This window comes from Myxine glutinosa, chromosome 5 (assembly GCF_964187855.1).
Source record: "Myxine glutinosa chromosome 5, kmMyxGlut1.1, whole genome shotgun sequence".
NCBI classification, from domain to species: Eukaryota; Metazoa; Chordata; class Myxini; order Myxiniformes; family Myxinidae; genus Myxine; species Myxine glutinosa.
Window position 1 is genome coordinate 28,143,652 of NC_136265.1, and position 17,682 is coordinate 28,161,333.

General features: G+C 43.2%; 1 protein-coding gene across 2 annotated transcripts; it reads left to right on the forward strand.

Annotated features, from left to right (window-relative positions):
* Window positions 1-1,332: 1,332 nt before the first annotated feature.
* LOC137413056 (collectin-12-like) lies at window positions 1,333-16,835 on the forward strand. Of its 2 annotated transcripts, none has more exons than XM_068098444.2 (7): window positions 1,333-1,529; window positions 3,888-3,941; window positions 7,822-7,944; window positions 8,174-8,263; window positions 12,148-12,722; window positions 12,888-13,347; window positions 13,813-16,835. In XM_068098444.2, exons 2-7 carry the CDS (start codon window positions 3,890-3,892, stop codon window positions 14,283-14,285), a joined length of 1,773 nt encoding a protein of 590 aa, XP_067954545.2. In that variant the 5' UTR covers window positions 1,333-1,529; window positions 3,888-3,889; the 3' UTR covers window positions 14,286-16,835. The 2 variants fall into 2 exon arrangements, with proteins under 2 accessions (XP_067954545.2, XP_067954544.2); XM_068098443.2 differs by having other exon boundaries at window positions 1,350-1,529; window positions 12,145-12,722.
* The last annotated feature ends 847 nt before the right edge of the window (window positions 16,836-17,682 follow it).

Consider the following 17,682-nt stretch of genomic DNA (forward strand, 5'->3'; position numbering starts at 1 on the left):
TCCAAGTTGTCAATTTGATGCATTAATTCTGCCCACAAGTTCTCTATCGGATTCATATCCGGGGACATGGCAGGCCACTCCATATGCTCTACACCACGGTCAGCAAGAAAGTGTTGGATCATGCGAGCACGATGAGGCCGTGCATTGTCATCTGGGAAGACAAAGTTTCCTCGAAAGGCTGCACGAGCAAATGGAAGCAATGTTTCTTCCAGAATGACCCTGTACTTGAACTGGTTCAGGTTTCCATTCAGAACAACCAGGTCAGTTTTGCCCCCTGCATGAAAAGCAGCCCAAACGGTCACCCCACCACCTCCAGCTTGGACTCTTGGCACTATACAATCTTCGTTGTGGGCTTCATGCACTTGTCTGCGCACTCGGACGCGGCCATCTTGACGATAGACCAGAAATCTAGACTCGTCACTGAAGGTCACGTGATTCCAGTGTCCTGGCTGCCATTGACGGTGCTCTTTGGCCCACTGCAATCGGCGCTGGCTGTGTTGTCTGGTCAGGCATGGCTTTCTCAGGGGACGCCTGGCATGATAGCCTGCTTGAACCAGTCGTTGGTTGACTAGCCTTCTGGATACAGGCACATTTGTCAGTTGCTGCCACTCAGCCCTAAGCCGATTAGCTGACTTGGTACGGCCATTGCAGACTAACCGGTGCAGCTGGCGATCATCTCTCCTTGTGGTTCTGCGTGGATGTCCTGGCCTCGGTATTGGAGTAGGGACACCCCTCTGAGCATTTCGTTTCAGGATCTTTGACACCTGACCTTGAGTGATGCCATACTGCCGAGCAATAGCACGCTGTTTCATGCCAGAATTTCGTAAAGCCACCACTCCATGACAAACAGCATTGTCAAGTTGACGGACCATCTCCAGAGGAAGCGGCAATAACTTTTGTAGACGTGCAGCAGTTGTTTTCCACTAATACAGAATGCAACAACCCTTATATACCTGATTGTGAAGCCAATCGTCAAATGTACCTGTCCTTACATTTTGTCACGCCAGCTGTGATATAATCCTGTTATTGACTTCTTGCTGCGAAAGACAATCAGTGACATGGTTCTTTCAACAAAGACATCACCGAAGGGTAAAAGAAACTCACCTGATTGATATACTGAGTTCAGAAATTAAACCCAAGTCAAGAAAAAATATATATTCCATATTAAATGCCAAGTCTGTATATATATACACACGCACACATACATAAATACTATGTATATATTTGTACTGTTAACGTGCCTATGACAGTTAGAAGTGCCATGACTGAGATAAGACAAAGGAGGAGTAAGAAAGGAAAAGGCGGAGAAAGGGTGGGGTTTACTTGGGGTGGGGAGGAGGAAAAGGAACAGAGAAAGAGCAGAGTAACAAACAAGGTATGCAAGATGGAAGAATCGCCAGGGAGGGAATAAGAGATATCAAATTAACCATTTTAACGTACGAGTTCGTGAGGATCTTATTGAAGGGGACAGAAGAAGAAACGACTAAAACAGAAGGAAAGAAGACATAGAATAACGGACGACATTAAAGGTATGTACATTTTTCATTGAGCATGTTTACTCAACCAGAAAAAGTGATGACTCCATTTTATCAAACGAAAAGGATTATCAATATAAATAAACTTTATTGTATGATTATGACACCAAGTATCATTTTGTTTTTGAGTTCAAGTTGCATTTTCCATGTAGAATTGGTGCAGTGTTCGGAATTTAGAATGTCTGTTGAACACCTGGTTTGCATTTTCCAAGGAAAGGGCATTTTCCGAGGAGTGAAGGGTAGAGAGAGAGAGAGAGTGAGTGAGAGTGTGAGAGTGAGAGTGAGAGTGAGAGAGAGAGAGAGAGAGAGAGAGAGAGAGTGAGTGAGAGTGTGAGAGTGAGAGTGAGAGTGAGAGAGAGAGAGAGAGAGAGAGAGAGAGAGAGAGAGAGAGTGAGAGTGAAAGTGAGAGTGAGAGTGAGAGTGAGAGAGAGAGAGAGAGAGAGAGAGAGAGAGAGAGAGAGAGAGAGAGAGAGAGAGAGAGAGAGAGAGAGAGACCAAGAACAACAGATCACTGGTCAAGCATTTGACTGTTGTGTTTATGGCAAAAGACAAACAAATGGACAGCAAAAGAAGACAGAAATTCCAAACGATTGGAAGAAATAAACAATAAAGTTGGGAATGTCTTTGTGAGAATGAGAAGGAATAAAGTTGGAATTGGCCAAAAACATCTCTCTCTCTCTCTCTCTCTCTCTCTCTCTCTCTCTCTCTCTCTCTGGATACATGAAAGTAACTGGATGTCCTGGCAATGCAGCCAGGAATGCTATTGGCCCCAAGGATAAAAGTCACCTTTTGACCTTACCTTTCGCCATGGCAACTGCTTTTGTTCAGGATTATTCGGTTACAAAAGGGTACAGGTTTGTAAGAATGAAACTTCCCTGACCTTCGAACCTGTTGTTTTTAAACACTGAAAATGTGGCCTTAATGTCCTTCACATTGAAGCACAAGAGAGGCTTCACTTTTGTTTTCAATGTTGTCACATTTATGTCATATTTGTTGCTGTATCTTTCATAACAATAAAGGCAGCAAGCCAAGAGGCAAGAAGCCATCCTGAAAGCCTTAGAAATGCAGCTCGATCATAAAGTCTGTGGCCTAACATTAAGGAAGAGGCAGAAAAAGAGTGACAATCAAGTTGAAAGATTGAAGTTGTTGGAAAATCATTGAGTATAAACGCAACAGCTTCGCTGAAGACTTTTTCAATATCAGGCCACAACTTGTCACTGGTGGTTCGACCATTTCCGGAGCATTGAAGCATTTGCAACTACAAGGCGGAGGAACAGTTTACGTTTGTACCCCACCGATAGGCCTGGATCTGGATTTGGACCTGAAACAAAATCTCGCCAAGCGGACCTAGCAGAAGCTCCGCATTCCTGTGGCACAGCAAGTGCCATTGTCAGAACTTAACTTGCGGAAAGAAACAAAAGATAACTTCGCTGGTAACATCCAGCTGGGAGTTTGGATCAATATCAGAAGGAAACATTCTTTGGAAAACCGTTTAACGACGCTTGAGGAGTTGTTCGGGTTTATGGGACTTAAATATGATATTTGACGAATCAGTAAAATTGGCAGTCAGGATTATTGTTGAAAGGACATTTATTCTTTCATTTGTCAGAGAATGAATGAAACTGAGTTTTCCTTCTTCATTAAATGAAAATATCGGAGCCTTACAGAATTATGTCCACGGCTCAAGATGGTTTTAATGGAAGAATCTGGAAACACAGGATGTAAAGTCACTGTTACACATCTTCCAGACGTTCAACATCCCACTCTTCCCTCCAGACTTTCAAGAAAGCGGTGTACCACCATCTCGTGTTATCCCCCATCTTTACCCACAATCTTTGTTACCCCCATTAACCTAATCAAGCCCAACTTACAGTTTGTAGTGTTTGCATCCCTCCTCTCAATCCCCTTCCCTTCTGCCATATTGCTCTGGCTTCCATGAGCCTCGATCTTGTAGAGAAAAAGAGTAGGTAAAGTAGGTGCAAAGACAAGTTGTTTCATTTACTCCTATATTAAGGCCTATTCTAAGTTGACACAAGGCCCTGTTTCCTATATCTCCATGGAGATGCTTAAACAGAAGAAAGAAAACGCAGTTCAACGCACACGACTTTATTACAGGAACGATTCTCTGACAATGAGATGTTTCAACGATTTCGATAATTCTGCAACTTTTGCATATGTAATATATAGATGGCGCCTCAAACAGCACGGCCAAACTCAATGAGTCACTCGTATATTGCAGTATCACTTACCTTTGATATTCTTGATTGCAATCCAGATTATGATCCAAATCTGCTCCTCAACAGAAACGAATGAAGTGTGATTTTTGTTCCTTTGTGGGTAATTGTGTGGCAGGGATGGAAATGAATGAAGAAGAAGATTGCACTTCATCTAGGTACAAGAGATTTGGTGAGTTGGGTGAATCATGCATAGATATCCATCAAAATGTTCAATAAAAAATGCTGTTATTCACTTGTTTGTGTGATTCTTTTGTTTACTCCGACAGCCAACTTTGCTTATACACCTCCTCCAAACAAAGCTCACAATTGTAGTTTTGTTCCCTTTTCTCCGATTAAGGAGCTCTTTGTTATTTCTTTAAAGAGACAGCCGCTGTCACTTCGTGTTGACCTGAACTGAATTTTTTTTTTTACCTGTGACGTGTTCCAGGTCTGCAAGAGCTCTGCATGGTTATTGTTATTGTTGTTGTGGTTCTTGTTGAAGGTCCATTTTTGAATTGTGAACCCATTTGTTGGACAGCTACCGAACCCCACCCACATTTTTCGATTGACTCCACCCACATTTGTCGATTGACTCCACCCACATTTGTCGATTGACTCCACCCACATTTGTCGATTGACTCCACCCACATTTGTCGATTGAATCCACCCACATTTGTCGATTGACTCCACCCACATTTGTCGATTGCCTCCACCCACATTTGTCGATCGACTCCACCCACATTTGTCGATTGACTCCACCCACATTCATCAATTGACTGCACCCACATTTATCGATTGACTCCACCCACATTTGTCGATTGACTCCACCCACATTTGTCGATTGACTCCACCCACATTTGTCGATTGACTCCACCCACATTTGTCGATTGACTCCACCCACATTTGTCGATTGACTCCACCCACATTTGTCGATTGCCTCCACCCACATTCGTCGATTGACTCCACCCACATTTGTCGATTGACTCCACCCACATTCGTCAATTGACTCCACCCACATTTGTCAATTGACTCCACCCACCATTGCACCCAGACATAATTATATGACCACCATCTTAGTTTTCTGGTGGGCCTGAGACATCAGGCCTGTTGGCCTCTGCTGATTATACACTGCCCGGGTTTATTGTGTCAGATTTCCATTGGCTTTGTTTGGGTCGAGTGTTGATTGGAAAGTGGGGTGTGTCTGAGTGTCTTCAAGTGTTACGTAATATATTAGGCAGCGTGAAACCAGACCCAGCTGTCCGTTTGACTCGTAATTGATATTGACCCTCAGAGATCAATTGTATAATACCTTCAACAGCAAGGATGAGGGAGTTGAGTGGACAGAGAAGGGGAAAATATTTATTTTCTGTCACAGGTTGTGACCACAGTGCGGTCATTCTTTGTTACCTCCACCACCAAATGTGGACTGAGGTTACAGTGACTTCAGAAAGTATTCACACCCATTGACTTTTTGTACACCATTCCTTTCCTATCCCATCTCCAGGTGCCGCATGATATAATGGCTGGGCACCTAAGGGGGCCCGGCGATGACGCACACTGAAAGGGAGTACTCAGTTTTCACTCCAGTGTTGGTGTTGGCTTAATGAGTTGAGCCTGGTGTTGGCTTAATGGTTAGGGTGCTGGCTTGGGATTCTCAGATCCTGGGTTCTAAATCCCGGTCGATCGCTGAATTAATGCCGGGGGGTTGACTCAGTCTGTCATGGTTGACTCAGTCTGTCATCCTTCTGAGGTCAGCAAATTGAGTACCAGCTCACCGGTAATTAGAGCACTGCATCAGCAGCATAAACGCGCTTCCAGAAAAATGATGCAAACTAGCAGCCACAGGCTGCATACGAAAACAACAACTCGGGTTTCTTGTTTTCTTGCTTACTTGTTTGTTTGTCCGGGCGATATTTCAACCATCCTTTGAGCTAGGAAGCTGAGAATTTGGCACAATAGTGAGCAAGTACTTTTGGTAAAACGGCAATGGTGAGCAAGTACTTTGGCAATTTATTGTTTTTTGATTCATCAATTAATTACTTAATCGATTAATTAAGTAGTTATATATTTCGTTTCTCATCTGGGCAATAACTCGGGCACTTTTTGAGCTAGAAAGCTGATATTTGGACACAAAAATAACCAAGTGATTCGGCTATAAAGGATATTTTGACTTATTGATCAATCAATCGATGAATTATTTATTGATCAATTAATCAATTGATTTAAAAAAAAAAATCGTTTAATGACTTATTTAATTCATTTTCAAAAAGTTACAACTTCAGATGAAACACTGGTGGTTGAGGTTTGCTATTAGCCAATCGATTAAGAAATTATTTTACAATTGTTATTTATTGATTTTAATGACACAATTAATCGATCAATTATTGTACAACTCTCCCTCCCAATACCGTCTTTATGTGCTGCATGGCGGCATCGCCGGGCGCTGAACGCACACCGGCAATGCCACGCTGGAGGATGATGTTTATTTATTTGACATCGGGGCGGTGTACTTTTAACGTATCTGTACTTGTTACCTCCGCCACCAAAGATGAATGGAGGTTATGTTTTCACCCCTGTCTGTCTGTTTGTCTGTCCGTTTGTGAACAAAATATCTCAAAAAGTTGTGGATGGATTCGGACGAAATTTGGCAGAGATGTAGCGTATGTGACAAGGACGAAATGATTCGATTTTGGTGAAGATCCGGATTCGGATACTATAATTTTTAAAGTGATTCCTCACCATTGGGAGATTGGGCCAAAAACGATATATAGCAGGATCTCAAAAAATTGTGGACGGATTTGGACGAAACTTGGTGGACCGGTTTGGTGTGTGACAAGGACGATTCGATTCGATTTTGGTGAAGATCTGAATATGGATTCGGATATGAGAATTATTTAATTTTTAGTGATTCCTCACCATTGGGAGATAGGGCCAAAAACGATATATAGCAGGATCTCAAAAAATTGTGGACGGATTTGGACGAAACTTGGTGGACCGGTTTGGTGTGTGTCACGGACGATTCGATTCGATTTTGGTGAAGATCTGAATATGGATTCGGATATGAGAGTTATTTAATTTTCAGTGATTCTTCACCATTGGGAGATTGGGCCAAAAACGATACATAGCAGGGTATCTCAAAAAGTTATTGACGGATTTGGACGAAACTTGTTGGACAGGTTGGGTGTCTGACAAGGACGATTCGATTCAATTTTGATGAAGATCCGGATCCAGCTAGTTTAAATTTTAAGTGATTCTTCACCATTGAGTGATGTGGCCAACCAGGCGGAGGTTTGCTCTCTACTGAGGGCCGTTCTAGTTTACTTTTTGTTGTTACGGCCTCAATTTAAAATGGATTCAATTGAGAGTTTTTGTCGCTGATGTACACATAATACCCCATAATCTAAAAGTGGATTTTTTTTTTAGAAATATCTACGAGTAAGGAAGAACAGTGCAAAAAAAAATTATTCCGCGGAGTTCATTGAACTTTTTTAAACAAGGAAGAATTAAGTGCGATGAATGACTTGTTTTTGTACACAGGGTCGAGGCTCGTGGAGGAGCTCGAACACAGAACGGACGAGCAAATAACAAAATGAAAAGAACAGCAGGTGATGTGGGGAAGAATGAGAGGTGGCGGAGGACCCAGGGGCTGAACTCTCAATCGCAGAAGTGGCAGGAAAAACTGGAAACTCTGAAAGAGTTGGGCTTGGGCGGGGTTAATGAGGATAGAAAAGATCATGGTTCGCGAAGGGGGATGACCTGCATTGAAAAGCCATCTTGAAGTCGTGGAAGGAAGAATGCTTCAGTGACTTTGTGACACATTATCGGAGCCCAAAAAAACATCACCACACTGATGTTTAACTCAGTTGGGCTGGTTTTTGACAGTTCCAGCACTACTTCCTGAGTGGATGGAGATGCTGGCAGGAAGGGACTAGGAGGAGCGTGACCTTGATTGTGGATACATCGTATGAGAGACGAGCTATCTTACTGCCCATTATTCAAAAAGAACGATTGTAAAGGTGCCCCTTGGGTAAAGCTGCCTAATCCAGCACAGTTGCTGTTGTCTTCCACAGGAATTGAAGATGGCAGCCGCTGTGTCCGGTGTCAGGGTCCAGGTGCCCTGCGTGTGGCCGTGGGGTCCCTGTACATTGTCTGTGCAATCCTCACCATCTGTGCGGCTGTCCTAGCACATGTCGGTATGATCAAAAACGGAATTCCCATCATTCCGATCAAAAACTGCATTCTGCTGGGATCCGGTACAAACTCAAGAAAAATCCTATAAACATAGAAAAACCCACTTCACATCACTTTCCCTTCATGTGTCCCCTTCACAAAGGTATCCCCCTTGCATTATCACCTGAAATCACACACACACTTCCGTTTACAGGTTATTTGGCCTTACTCGTTTTTACTCATTTCCTGCAGTGCTTCAGCGAGTGGAAACCATGAGAGAAGAGGTGCGGACAGCAAAGAACTCTCTTAAATGGAAGTACGATAAGACGAGCAGCTTCTCAGGTTCACGTTCTCTCCATTTTTGTACTTCTCTGCTTTCATAGTTCCTTCTCCAGATTTTTTTTCCAGTGTCAATACATCCCTCTTTTTATTCTGGAGGTAAATGCAATGCCATTTGTTGGTGTAAAAGCCATTGTGTAGCTGATGAAGCAGATCCTGCTCCTCGATAAGGCAATCGATACCATTATCTTTTTTATCGCCGCCACTGAAGGTGGGCGGACATGATGTTTTCGCCCCTGTCTGTCTATTTGTCTGTCTGTGAACAGGATATATCAAAAAGTTGTAGCCGGATTCGGACGAAACTTAGTGGAGAGGTTGGGTGTGTGACAGGGAATAATCGATTCGATTTTGGTGAAGGTCCAAATCTCGATAAGATCGTTTAAAAAAAATTTAAGGTCATCATTCTTCACCATTGAGAGATGAAGCCAAAACCAATATATATATATATATATACCATATTTCAAACATTTGCAGGCGAGTTATGATAAAACTAGGTGGATGAGTTGGTTAGGCAACTTGATGGAATACTGCTCTCCCCTCTGGGCCGGTGCTCCTGCCTCACACCTGGCTCGGCTTCACGCTGTTGAAACCAAAGCTTTCAGAATCATTGGAATCTCCCGCGATGTAGCTACCTCCGAGGGCCTTTCACTCACTCACCGCAGGCAGGTTGGTGGTCTTTCTGTCTTCTACCGACTCCTCTCCGGCCTTGCTCCCCCAGCTCTCGCTGGGCTCTGTCCCCAAAATATTCCTACAGGTCGCACAAGATCTGCCTGCAACCCTCTTATGGTTAAACTGCCGAAATCTCGGCTCTCCGCTCACCTTCACTCCTTCATTCCTCTTTTCTCCCGCCTCTGGAACAAACTCCCCCACTCCCTTCAATCCCACTCCTCCCTCCAGGTCTTTAAAACAGCTGTTCACCACCATCTCTTATCTTCCCCCATCCAAAACCTTGATCTTTTCTACCCCCGTTAATCTATCTATAATTCCAGCAATCTCTGTGTGTCTGTCTGTGTGTCTGTGTGTCTGTGTGTCTGTGTGTCTGTGTGTTTGTCTGTGACCGCTGTTTCTCGACAACCACGGGTCCGATATACTTGAAACTTGCCAGGTATATTGCTGGGGACCCGAGGATGTGCCTTTTCAAGGTTTGTAATTAATCGGACAAGTACCTACCGAGCTATGTCCAAAAAACGCTTCAACCAATCAGAGAGCAGCGAGCTATCACGTGTGCCGAACCGTTAATGCAATGCAAGCGTTAATGCGTTAATGCAAGGCTTTTCTTTTTTTCCCTCTTCTCTTTCTACTTTTCCTTGCGATTAAATTGCAAACAGCCAAAATACGTTGGCGCTAATTGAATAATTGGCCATTAACACTAAAATAATCGTAACTGCGATATGCCAACTTCCGGACAGTGCAGCCTTCCATGTTGTTGTTGTTTGCAGCAGCTGTTTGCAGCAAGGCAAGGCTTTTCTTTTTTTCCCTCTTCTCTTTCTACTTTGCCTTGCGATTAAATTGCAAAAAGCCAAAATACGTTGGCGATAATTGAATAATTGGGCATTATGTTTTACAACTAATAAAAACGAATTTGCGATTCATTCGCTTTCCTGCGCGTTTGTGTACGCGATGGCGATTTCTTTACCAAACTCCGGAAGCCGTTCGCTTTGGACCGAACCATTGCATGTAAATAGAGGGGGGGGATTGTCACCACTCGCAAGCCGTTCGCTTTGGACCAAACCATTTCATGTAAATAGGGGGGGGGATATAATTTTAGATATATATATCGTACGGGCATGCCCTAGTACACTTCAAATCCACCTCCTTCAAATTCCGTTTTCTTTCCAATAATTCCCAAAATTAACAAGCGTGATTTATACAAAAACAACACATCCTCCTCCGTCGTGCAAAGTCCTTCGTTTGCACACCTGACCTCTTATCCACCGATAAGTCCTTCATGCTCAGCTTGATGGAATACTGCTCTCCCCTCTAGGATGGCAAGGGCGGATCTGGAAGGGGGTGGGCGGAGGGGTTGGGAGGGAGTGGGGGGGGGGGGGCAAGTGGTGCACCCATGTGAGCCCTCCCTAAACCCCTCCCTTCCTTCAAAAGCGTTCCTTTTATTTTTCATAAGTATTAATGTGTATGTAACCGAGGATGTGGACTCGGAATGTGGGATCACCCGATATTCCTCAGACCACAGCTGATGTTGACCGCAGCGTCCAACATTTTTCATCGGAGATACTTCTTTTCTTCCAACCATTCATGAACCAAGTAGTGGAATGGTATCCCAAAAATCAGATAATCCAGAGTCCCTATCATTCTGTTTGAATTTGACACCTGTAGAACTTATCATGATAATTATGACGTCATAGGTCACGTGGTACGGGCGCCATCTTGGAAGAAAACGAAAAACTTTGCACCTTTCTATCTCTGAAAGCGCTGCATAGAAAAAAATGAGACATGGCTCATTGTAAGGAACTCTTCATGTGGAATAACATATGTTAATGATGATGTCATAGGTGCCTCCATTATGACGTCATAATTCGACAAGTGCAAAACTTCATCCGATCGAGATGAAATTTTTTGAGCGTCATCTATGGATAAATTGGTGGAGAAAATAAATAATGATGATGTCATCGGTCGCGTGGTTCGACCGCCATATTTGTTTTAACAAAAAAGACGTAAAAACCACTAACATCACATCCTGGCGAGGGTCTGCAATCTTTGATTGCTCTTTCTTGTTTCATTATATGCAATGTCTGCTTTTCATTCAATTGGATTTATGTGATGAGACGATTATTAAAATAAATTTTGAGTTTTAAGCAAAAGTCTTTTCATTAGAGAACTACTTTTCAGGCGTATCAGAGTGTTCTTTGTCTTTATTTAGAATAGTCTGTAGAATTTATGACAAAAATAAGCACCCACAAAAACAATGTTCCCCTCGCTCTGCTCGGTGAAATTATATATTTGTCTGTTTGTCCACTTCCACATCCTCTTCAATCTCATTCTTCCCTGCACGACTTCAACTGTTCACCACCATCCCCCATTCAAAACAATGCATTTTCCCACACTTCTCATCCTTGCCCACATTCCTTGTTTGTCCATCTCCGTTTATTTTCCCCGTCGACCCCGCTGTTTGTGTTTACCCCTTCTACTTCTGCTGTTCCCTTTGTTATGTCGCGTCCTCTGATCCGTTCTGCGTTCTCGCTCTTCAACGAGCCTTGAGCCTGTATACAAAATAAATAAATAACACATGTGCCACAGCAGTCTAAAAAAAACAAGAATGTGCAGCACACATTCAATACTATTCCCCCAAAAAAAACAACCAACATGCCACAAACATTCCAAAAACAACATGTGTGCCATACTCGTGCGTTCCAGAAACCAAGCAACACACCAGACTATTCCATTCAAAACTACACATGAAAATAAATTCCAAATAACAACGAACAACTCAAATAAAAAACCTGCCAAGTACCAATTCACAAAACAACGAAAACCCGACAACTCGATTTAACACACAACATCGAGGCTCATGGAGGAGCAAAGCGACAGAGGGTAAAATGGGGAAATGAATCGACAGTTGTGCACACAAGCAAGGGAATGAATGAACATGAAGAAGACAGAGAGAGGAGAGAAACACAGGAAGTAACCTGAAAAAGTAAGACGGTTGGGTTAGGAAGAGTTAATAAAGAAGTTGGTACACCCTTGGGCCCATGAAGGCAACATTTGTGTTATGAGACCAGACATGAGCGTACACAATGTCCCCACTTGTATGTAACATATTGCATGTCAATGTGGAAATGACTAACTTTGTGCGCATCAGAATCCTCCATTCAAGCACAACCTCTTCATCCTTTCCTGTTTGACGTGTTGTCTCTCTTCTCTTCAAGCAGGTCCTTCTACAACCAACACCTCTCTCATATCTGAAGAAGCTGCTCACCTCCAACAGGCCTTTCTCTCTCTTCAGCAGGAATCCGACCATATTGCTGCTTCCATCAAGACTAGCTGCTCTCAATTGTCCAACCTCACCAGGAACCACCTGAGCATCCTCTCTTCCAATCAGGTCTTTGCTTATGAGATAACCGAGGCATGGAACGCCGTATCTCTGATGAACCGTACTGCTGATGAATATAGGATAAGCGCCCAAGGTTTGGCTTTCACGACCGCGCACCTTCACGAAGAGATGAAAAACGAAAGAAAATCGAGGCATACAGACAGGGAGCTCCTGAAAGTTATGAATGATACTATAGTTGCACAAGCCAACGCTACAGCAAGACTTTCAGCAAGAGCCGAGGCTGCTGAGACATGGGCCTGGTCTCAGTGGGTCAATGCCAGCACGGCCATGGGACACAATGAAGCAACAGCATACCGTCTAACAACAACACTGGCCGAAGTTCAGTCGACGTCCGCGAAAACCTTAACTGATGTGCAACGACAAGCAGATACAGTGGCAGAGATGGCTTCCAAGGTAGGGAAACGTTCGATTGTTTTCACTCGATAACTTGCTTGAGCATTCACCTCAATAGGCCCCATAAGCCTCCATCGTGAGCCTGCAATGTACGAGTACAATGAATGCATTAATGGAATGAATGAATATACCATATAACAAAATATCTGGCATTTATTGTTATAGGTGGCAGAACTAAAAGAATCACTATCGAACGTGACGAATGAAGCCAGGAAACAGGGCGACGGACTGGGTGGAGCAACAGCACAGCTGGACCAGCTGGAAGCTCGGGCGCAGGAAAGGCATGCTACTCTGGATGGTCGTGCGACGACACACGCACGACAACTTGATGACATCCGTAAAAACCTAAACTCCACAGAGCAACACCTCCAAGACTTGGTTGACTATCTCAAAACTACGCAATCGACTTGCGGTCAACGCGTTGCTTCAGGAACCGAAGACCTGGCCTACGTGAACAGTACAATTTTGCATCTACAAAAAGAGTCGACTTGGATACACGTTCGGATTGACGAGTTGAATTCTAACCTTGACATGGAAATTTCAAACCTCTCTGCTGTCATTGATGAGCTGAAAAAAGTCGACAGTCACCATGATGAGCTACTTCTCAACTTCACCATGCAGAAGGGTAAGATGGCAGGTCCCACACGAGAAATAAGAGTTGCCTGCTTCATTTCCAATGGGAACCAGCAGTCGATTATGCACACAAAAGTGGAGCATTCTTGACACCCTCTCCTCCCACACCTCCTCCCCATACCCCCTCGATTCCCCCACTTCCTTCTCATATTCCCCATGCAGGCCTCCTTGACTTCCCTCCATTTACACTTGTGTCCTCCCAATTTCCTTTCCTTTCCCTCCCCAACTTTCCCACACTACCCTACCTTCACTCTTGTCCCTCTCCTCCCTCATTCTCTTCCTTTTCTCAACTTCGCAACCTCACTTATGTGGAGCAAATAGAATATATGTCCCTGATACAATATGCTGTAAGCAAGATACATCAATGCTCCACATTGCATTTTTATATGCTTGACATTGTTCATTACATTCAATATGTCTGCCTCAATTGTGACTTCAATCACTCTCCAAACCGTAGGTGATCCAGGACCGAAGGGTGAACAGGGGTATCAAGGATTCCCTGGCTTACCAGGTCAAAAGGGAGAAAAAGGACAAAAAGGAGAATATGGCCTCCCAGGTCGTGATGGCCTTCAAGGACCGAAAGGTGAAGCAGGAAGTCCAGGCAACAAGGGCAAACAGGGAGCACGAGGACCTACAGGAAGGAAAGGGAATCGGAGTTATCCAGGTCATGTTGGACGTCGTGGGGAACCAGGAATCAAGGGAGATCAAGGACCAACAGGACCACCAGGTCCATTTGGAGAAAAGGGTCAACAAGGCATTCAAGGACCACCAGGCCTAATTGGTGAGCCTGGTAAACAAGGACCTTTAGGGCCAATTGGGTCTCCTGGTGAACGTGGACTAATGGGAACGACTGGGGTTCAGGGACCCAAAGGATTGACTGGACATCCTGGGCTTCCTGGGCCTAGGGGACTCCCTGGAAGCCAAATTTAGGAGATTGACTGTATAACTATGCGGTGAAAGTATAGGAACAAAGAGCCGAACATAGAAAGACATAAAAACAGAGACAAGATGGGGAGAGAAAGTGAACCCTTTACATGCGCTAGTGTCACAGCCAAACACTCATTCATCTACAGTAGATCTTGCACAACTGTGCTGTCGCTGATGTGACATTCAGCCTTGCCACTTGTGAACAATGTCCTTTCGCTTCACACTCAATGGAAGGGACTATTGCGGCCTACTGAACAAGCATAGCCCCAAACATGGGGATAGCTTTGTATAGGCCACTGTATTTAGCAACAAGATGACAGAAAGACAAGAACGACATCATGCAGAGCACGATACTTGCAAAATCTACCCCTCCCCAAAATAAAACGTTGCCATGGATACATCAAATTGTCCACTGCATTAAGATTTAAATTGACGATCTTGATCAAAGCTCGGGTCAATCGGATTTAAAATGATGATTTTTCAGATGAAAATTGACATTAGAAGTTTGACCTTCAGTTGACCTTTTGACCTTAAAAATAGTTGGTTTCCCAATTCAGTGATGCTATTCTAATTATTGCTGTTTCAGATATTGCTGTGTAATTGTTGTTTAAATTATCAAGTCTATCGGATGAAAAGTGACGATTTTTCAGATGAAAATTGATGATTTTAGAAGTTTGACGTTGAGTTGACCTTTGACCTTAAAATAGTTGGTTTCCCAATTCGGTGACGTACTATGCAATTGCGGTTTAATTTTCACGTTAATAGGATGAAAATTGATGATTTTCAGATGAAAATTGATGATTTTAGAAGTTTGACGTTGAGTTGACCTTTGACCTCAAAAATAGTTCGTTTCCCAATTTATTGACTCAATATGCAAATGCTGTTCAATTTTCAAGCCAATCGTATGAAAAATTACAATTTTAGAAATCTGGCCTCAAGATGACCTTTGATCTTTGCCCTTAAAATCAATAGGCTTCTTCCTTATGACCATCTCTACCATCTGTTGAAGTTTCGTGTAGATCGTTTTGAAATTGTGACCTGTAGGCAATTGACAGGTAGACAGACAGACAATAACGCACAAGACCAAACAATATACTTGAAAAATCTTCGATTTTGCAAGTGATAAGGGATGCTGACCACTGCTGACCCACGGTCCATTCCGCACCATCAGTACCGAGGTTTACATATTTCCAAACAGATCTAGCAATTGACAATTTCTAAAGTCCACGTATTGATTATTTGTACAGAGCATCGAGCAGATAATTCCTTGATCCAGCACAGATTCTATTAAATATCTGTGACCGAATTTATTCGACGGCCTTGTGTTACTGTGCATAAGCTGACCTAAAACATCAATTTCTTGCAATATGAAGAGGAACGAACGTACAGATACCATATAATAAATCTTTATTACAAACTATACACCTCTCAAGTTTATGATTGGCACATTGGCTTCCTGCTTCATCAGATATGTCCTTCCCAATGGTGGGGGGGGGGGCGGGCGGAGGGAGTGGGCGGGCGGGGGGGGATAAGAGAGGAGGTCGACGGCAATTTTAACACGCGCCCCTCCACTCCACTTCCACTGACACACATGGTCAGGAGTTTGCAATACGAGCAGGTGCCTGTTCGGCGAGCTAAGAAACGTATCCAAATCTTTCGTTGTGCAGAAGCACAGTTCTTTTTCTCAGCTTTTCCCAGTATTTTCAGCTTCTTTCAGAAGCTTGTTGAGCCATTCCAGGTGATAATCTTTATCCTGGACACATAAAACATTTTATTCCGCCCTGAACGCTTCAGCTTCTTGGGATTTCTCCGCATGCGCACTGAACATTTTTATAGGTTACATAATTTTGGACGTGCCATATTAAGGAGTACTGGTACTTCACACATTGGCAACCTTTCAAAAAAACATGACAATTGATTTCCATTTGAGCAATCGGCCAGCAAGTACTACCTCATTGGATGGCGTGCACAAGACGGCACGCAGTCCATGCTCCCAAAGCTCCGATGTTTCTCTCAGGCGCACACGGCACGAAGCGCAGCCAGTCACAAAGCCAGTGCAGAAGAGAGAGAAGTGCGATGAATGTCGGAACAAAGAGAGAGCAAATAATAAATGTGACTGTTAGTACTGAATCTCGGAACTAAGAGAGCGACAGGGACATGCGATTGCTCGTTATGAAACCATAAACCAAGAGAGAAAATGGCGGGACGTGTCCTTTTTGTCCCTGGCGCTAGAATGTTCTTTGCGTATATGCACGTATTTGCGTATATGCACGTATTTGCGTATTTACGTATAAAGTCACGTATATGCACGTGCACCAACTGTAATGTGAACGATAACTGTAAGCTGCGCTTCACTTCCGCTGAACTTGGGGACGGTGAGTGAGCTTTAGCGTGGCTCTTCCTTTTGTATGCATCTTCGACACATATCACACATCTTACACAGATATCACTATACATACTTGTCTGATATACATGCCTGTTGTTTCTGTAGACTAAGAAGAAGACCTTTGTTGGTCGAAAGCTTGTCGAGAATTAAAGATCGACCGTCCTGAAGCTACGTCCACGTCTGATTTAATCTCCCGATTATTTATTTAATGTAAATGGGACACCCTGCTCGTACTGTGGAGTACTATTTCTCACATACATATATATATATATATATATATATATATATATATATATATATATATATATATATATATGTATATATATATATATATATATATATATATATATATATATACATATATATATATATATATATATATATATATATATATATATGTATATATATATATATATATATATATGTATATATATATATATATATATATATATATATATATATATATATATATATATTGTTGCGGATCTGTCGCCAGCCTTCTCCCCTTATCAAGGGGGGATTAATCACCTTGTCTTTACTGACCTGGCGCGACCCGAGACCTATTGCGTCCCTTCCGGACAGCACCAAATAGGGTTTCGGGACCAAATTCGCTCGTACCTAAGTACTAGCGCTGCCCTGGAAGCGAGGAAATAAGCCTCGCACGAACCACGTGTGATGGTGATACGCCGAGCGGTTTGCGAACACGTGATCCGCGCTGTTATAGATAGTGGAACCCCAATTCAAGCGGTTTTACTCGTGCCACGCTTAGTCAATGGAGAAATCACAAAGATGATCGAATTCAGAAGAAAAGGAAGAACAAATAGATTTAATTATTATGCACGTATTTACAGCTCAGGATGAAGAGACACAGGGCAGCTTCGACAGTCTTAGTTCTTAATACCCAAGGACAAACGGGCCCGTCTCACTCACACTCACACGGGGTATTGCAGATGAGCAGGTGTTCTCCAGCGCCACGTTGGTCATCCAGGATCGGCCCTGTCCGGCTATCCACGG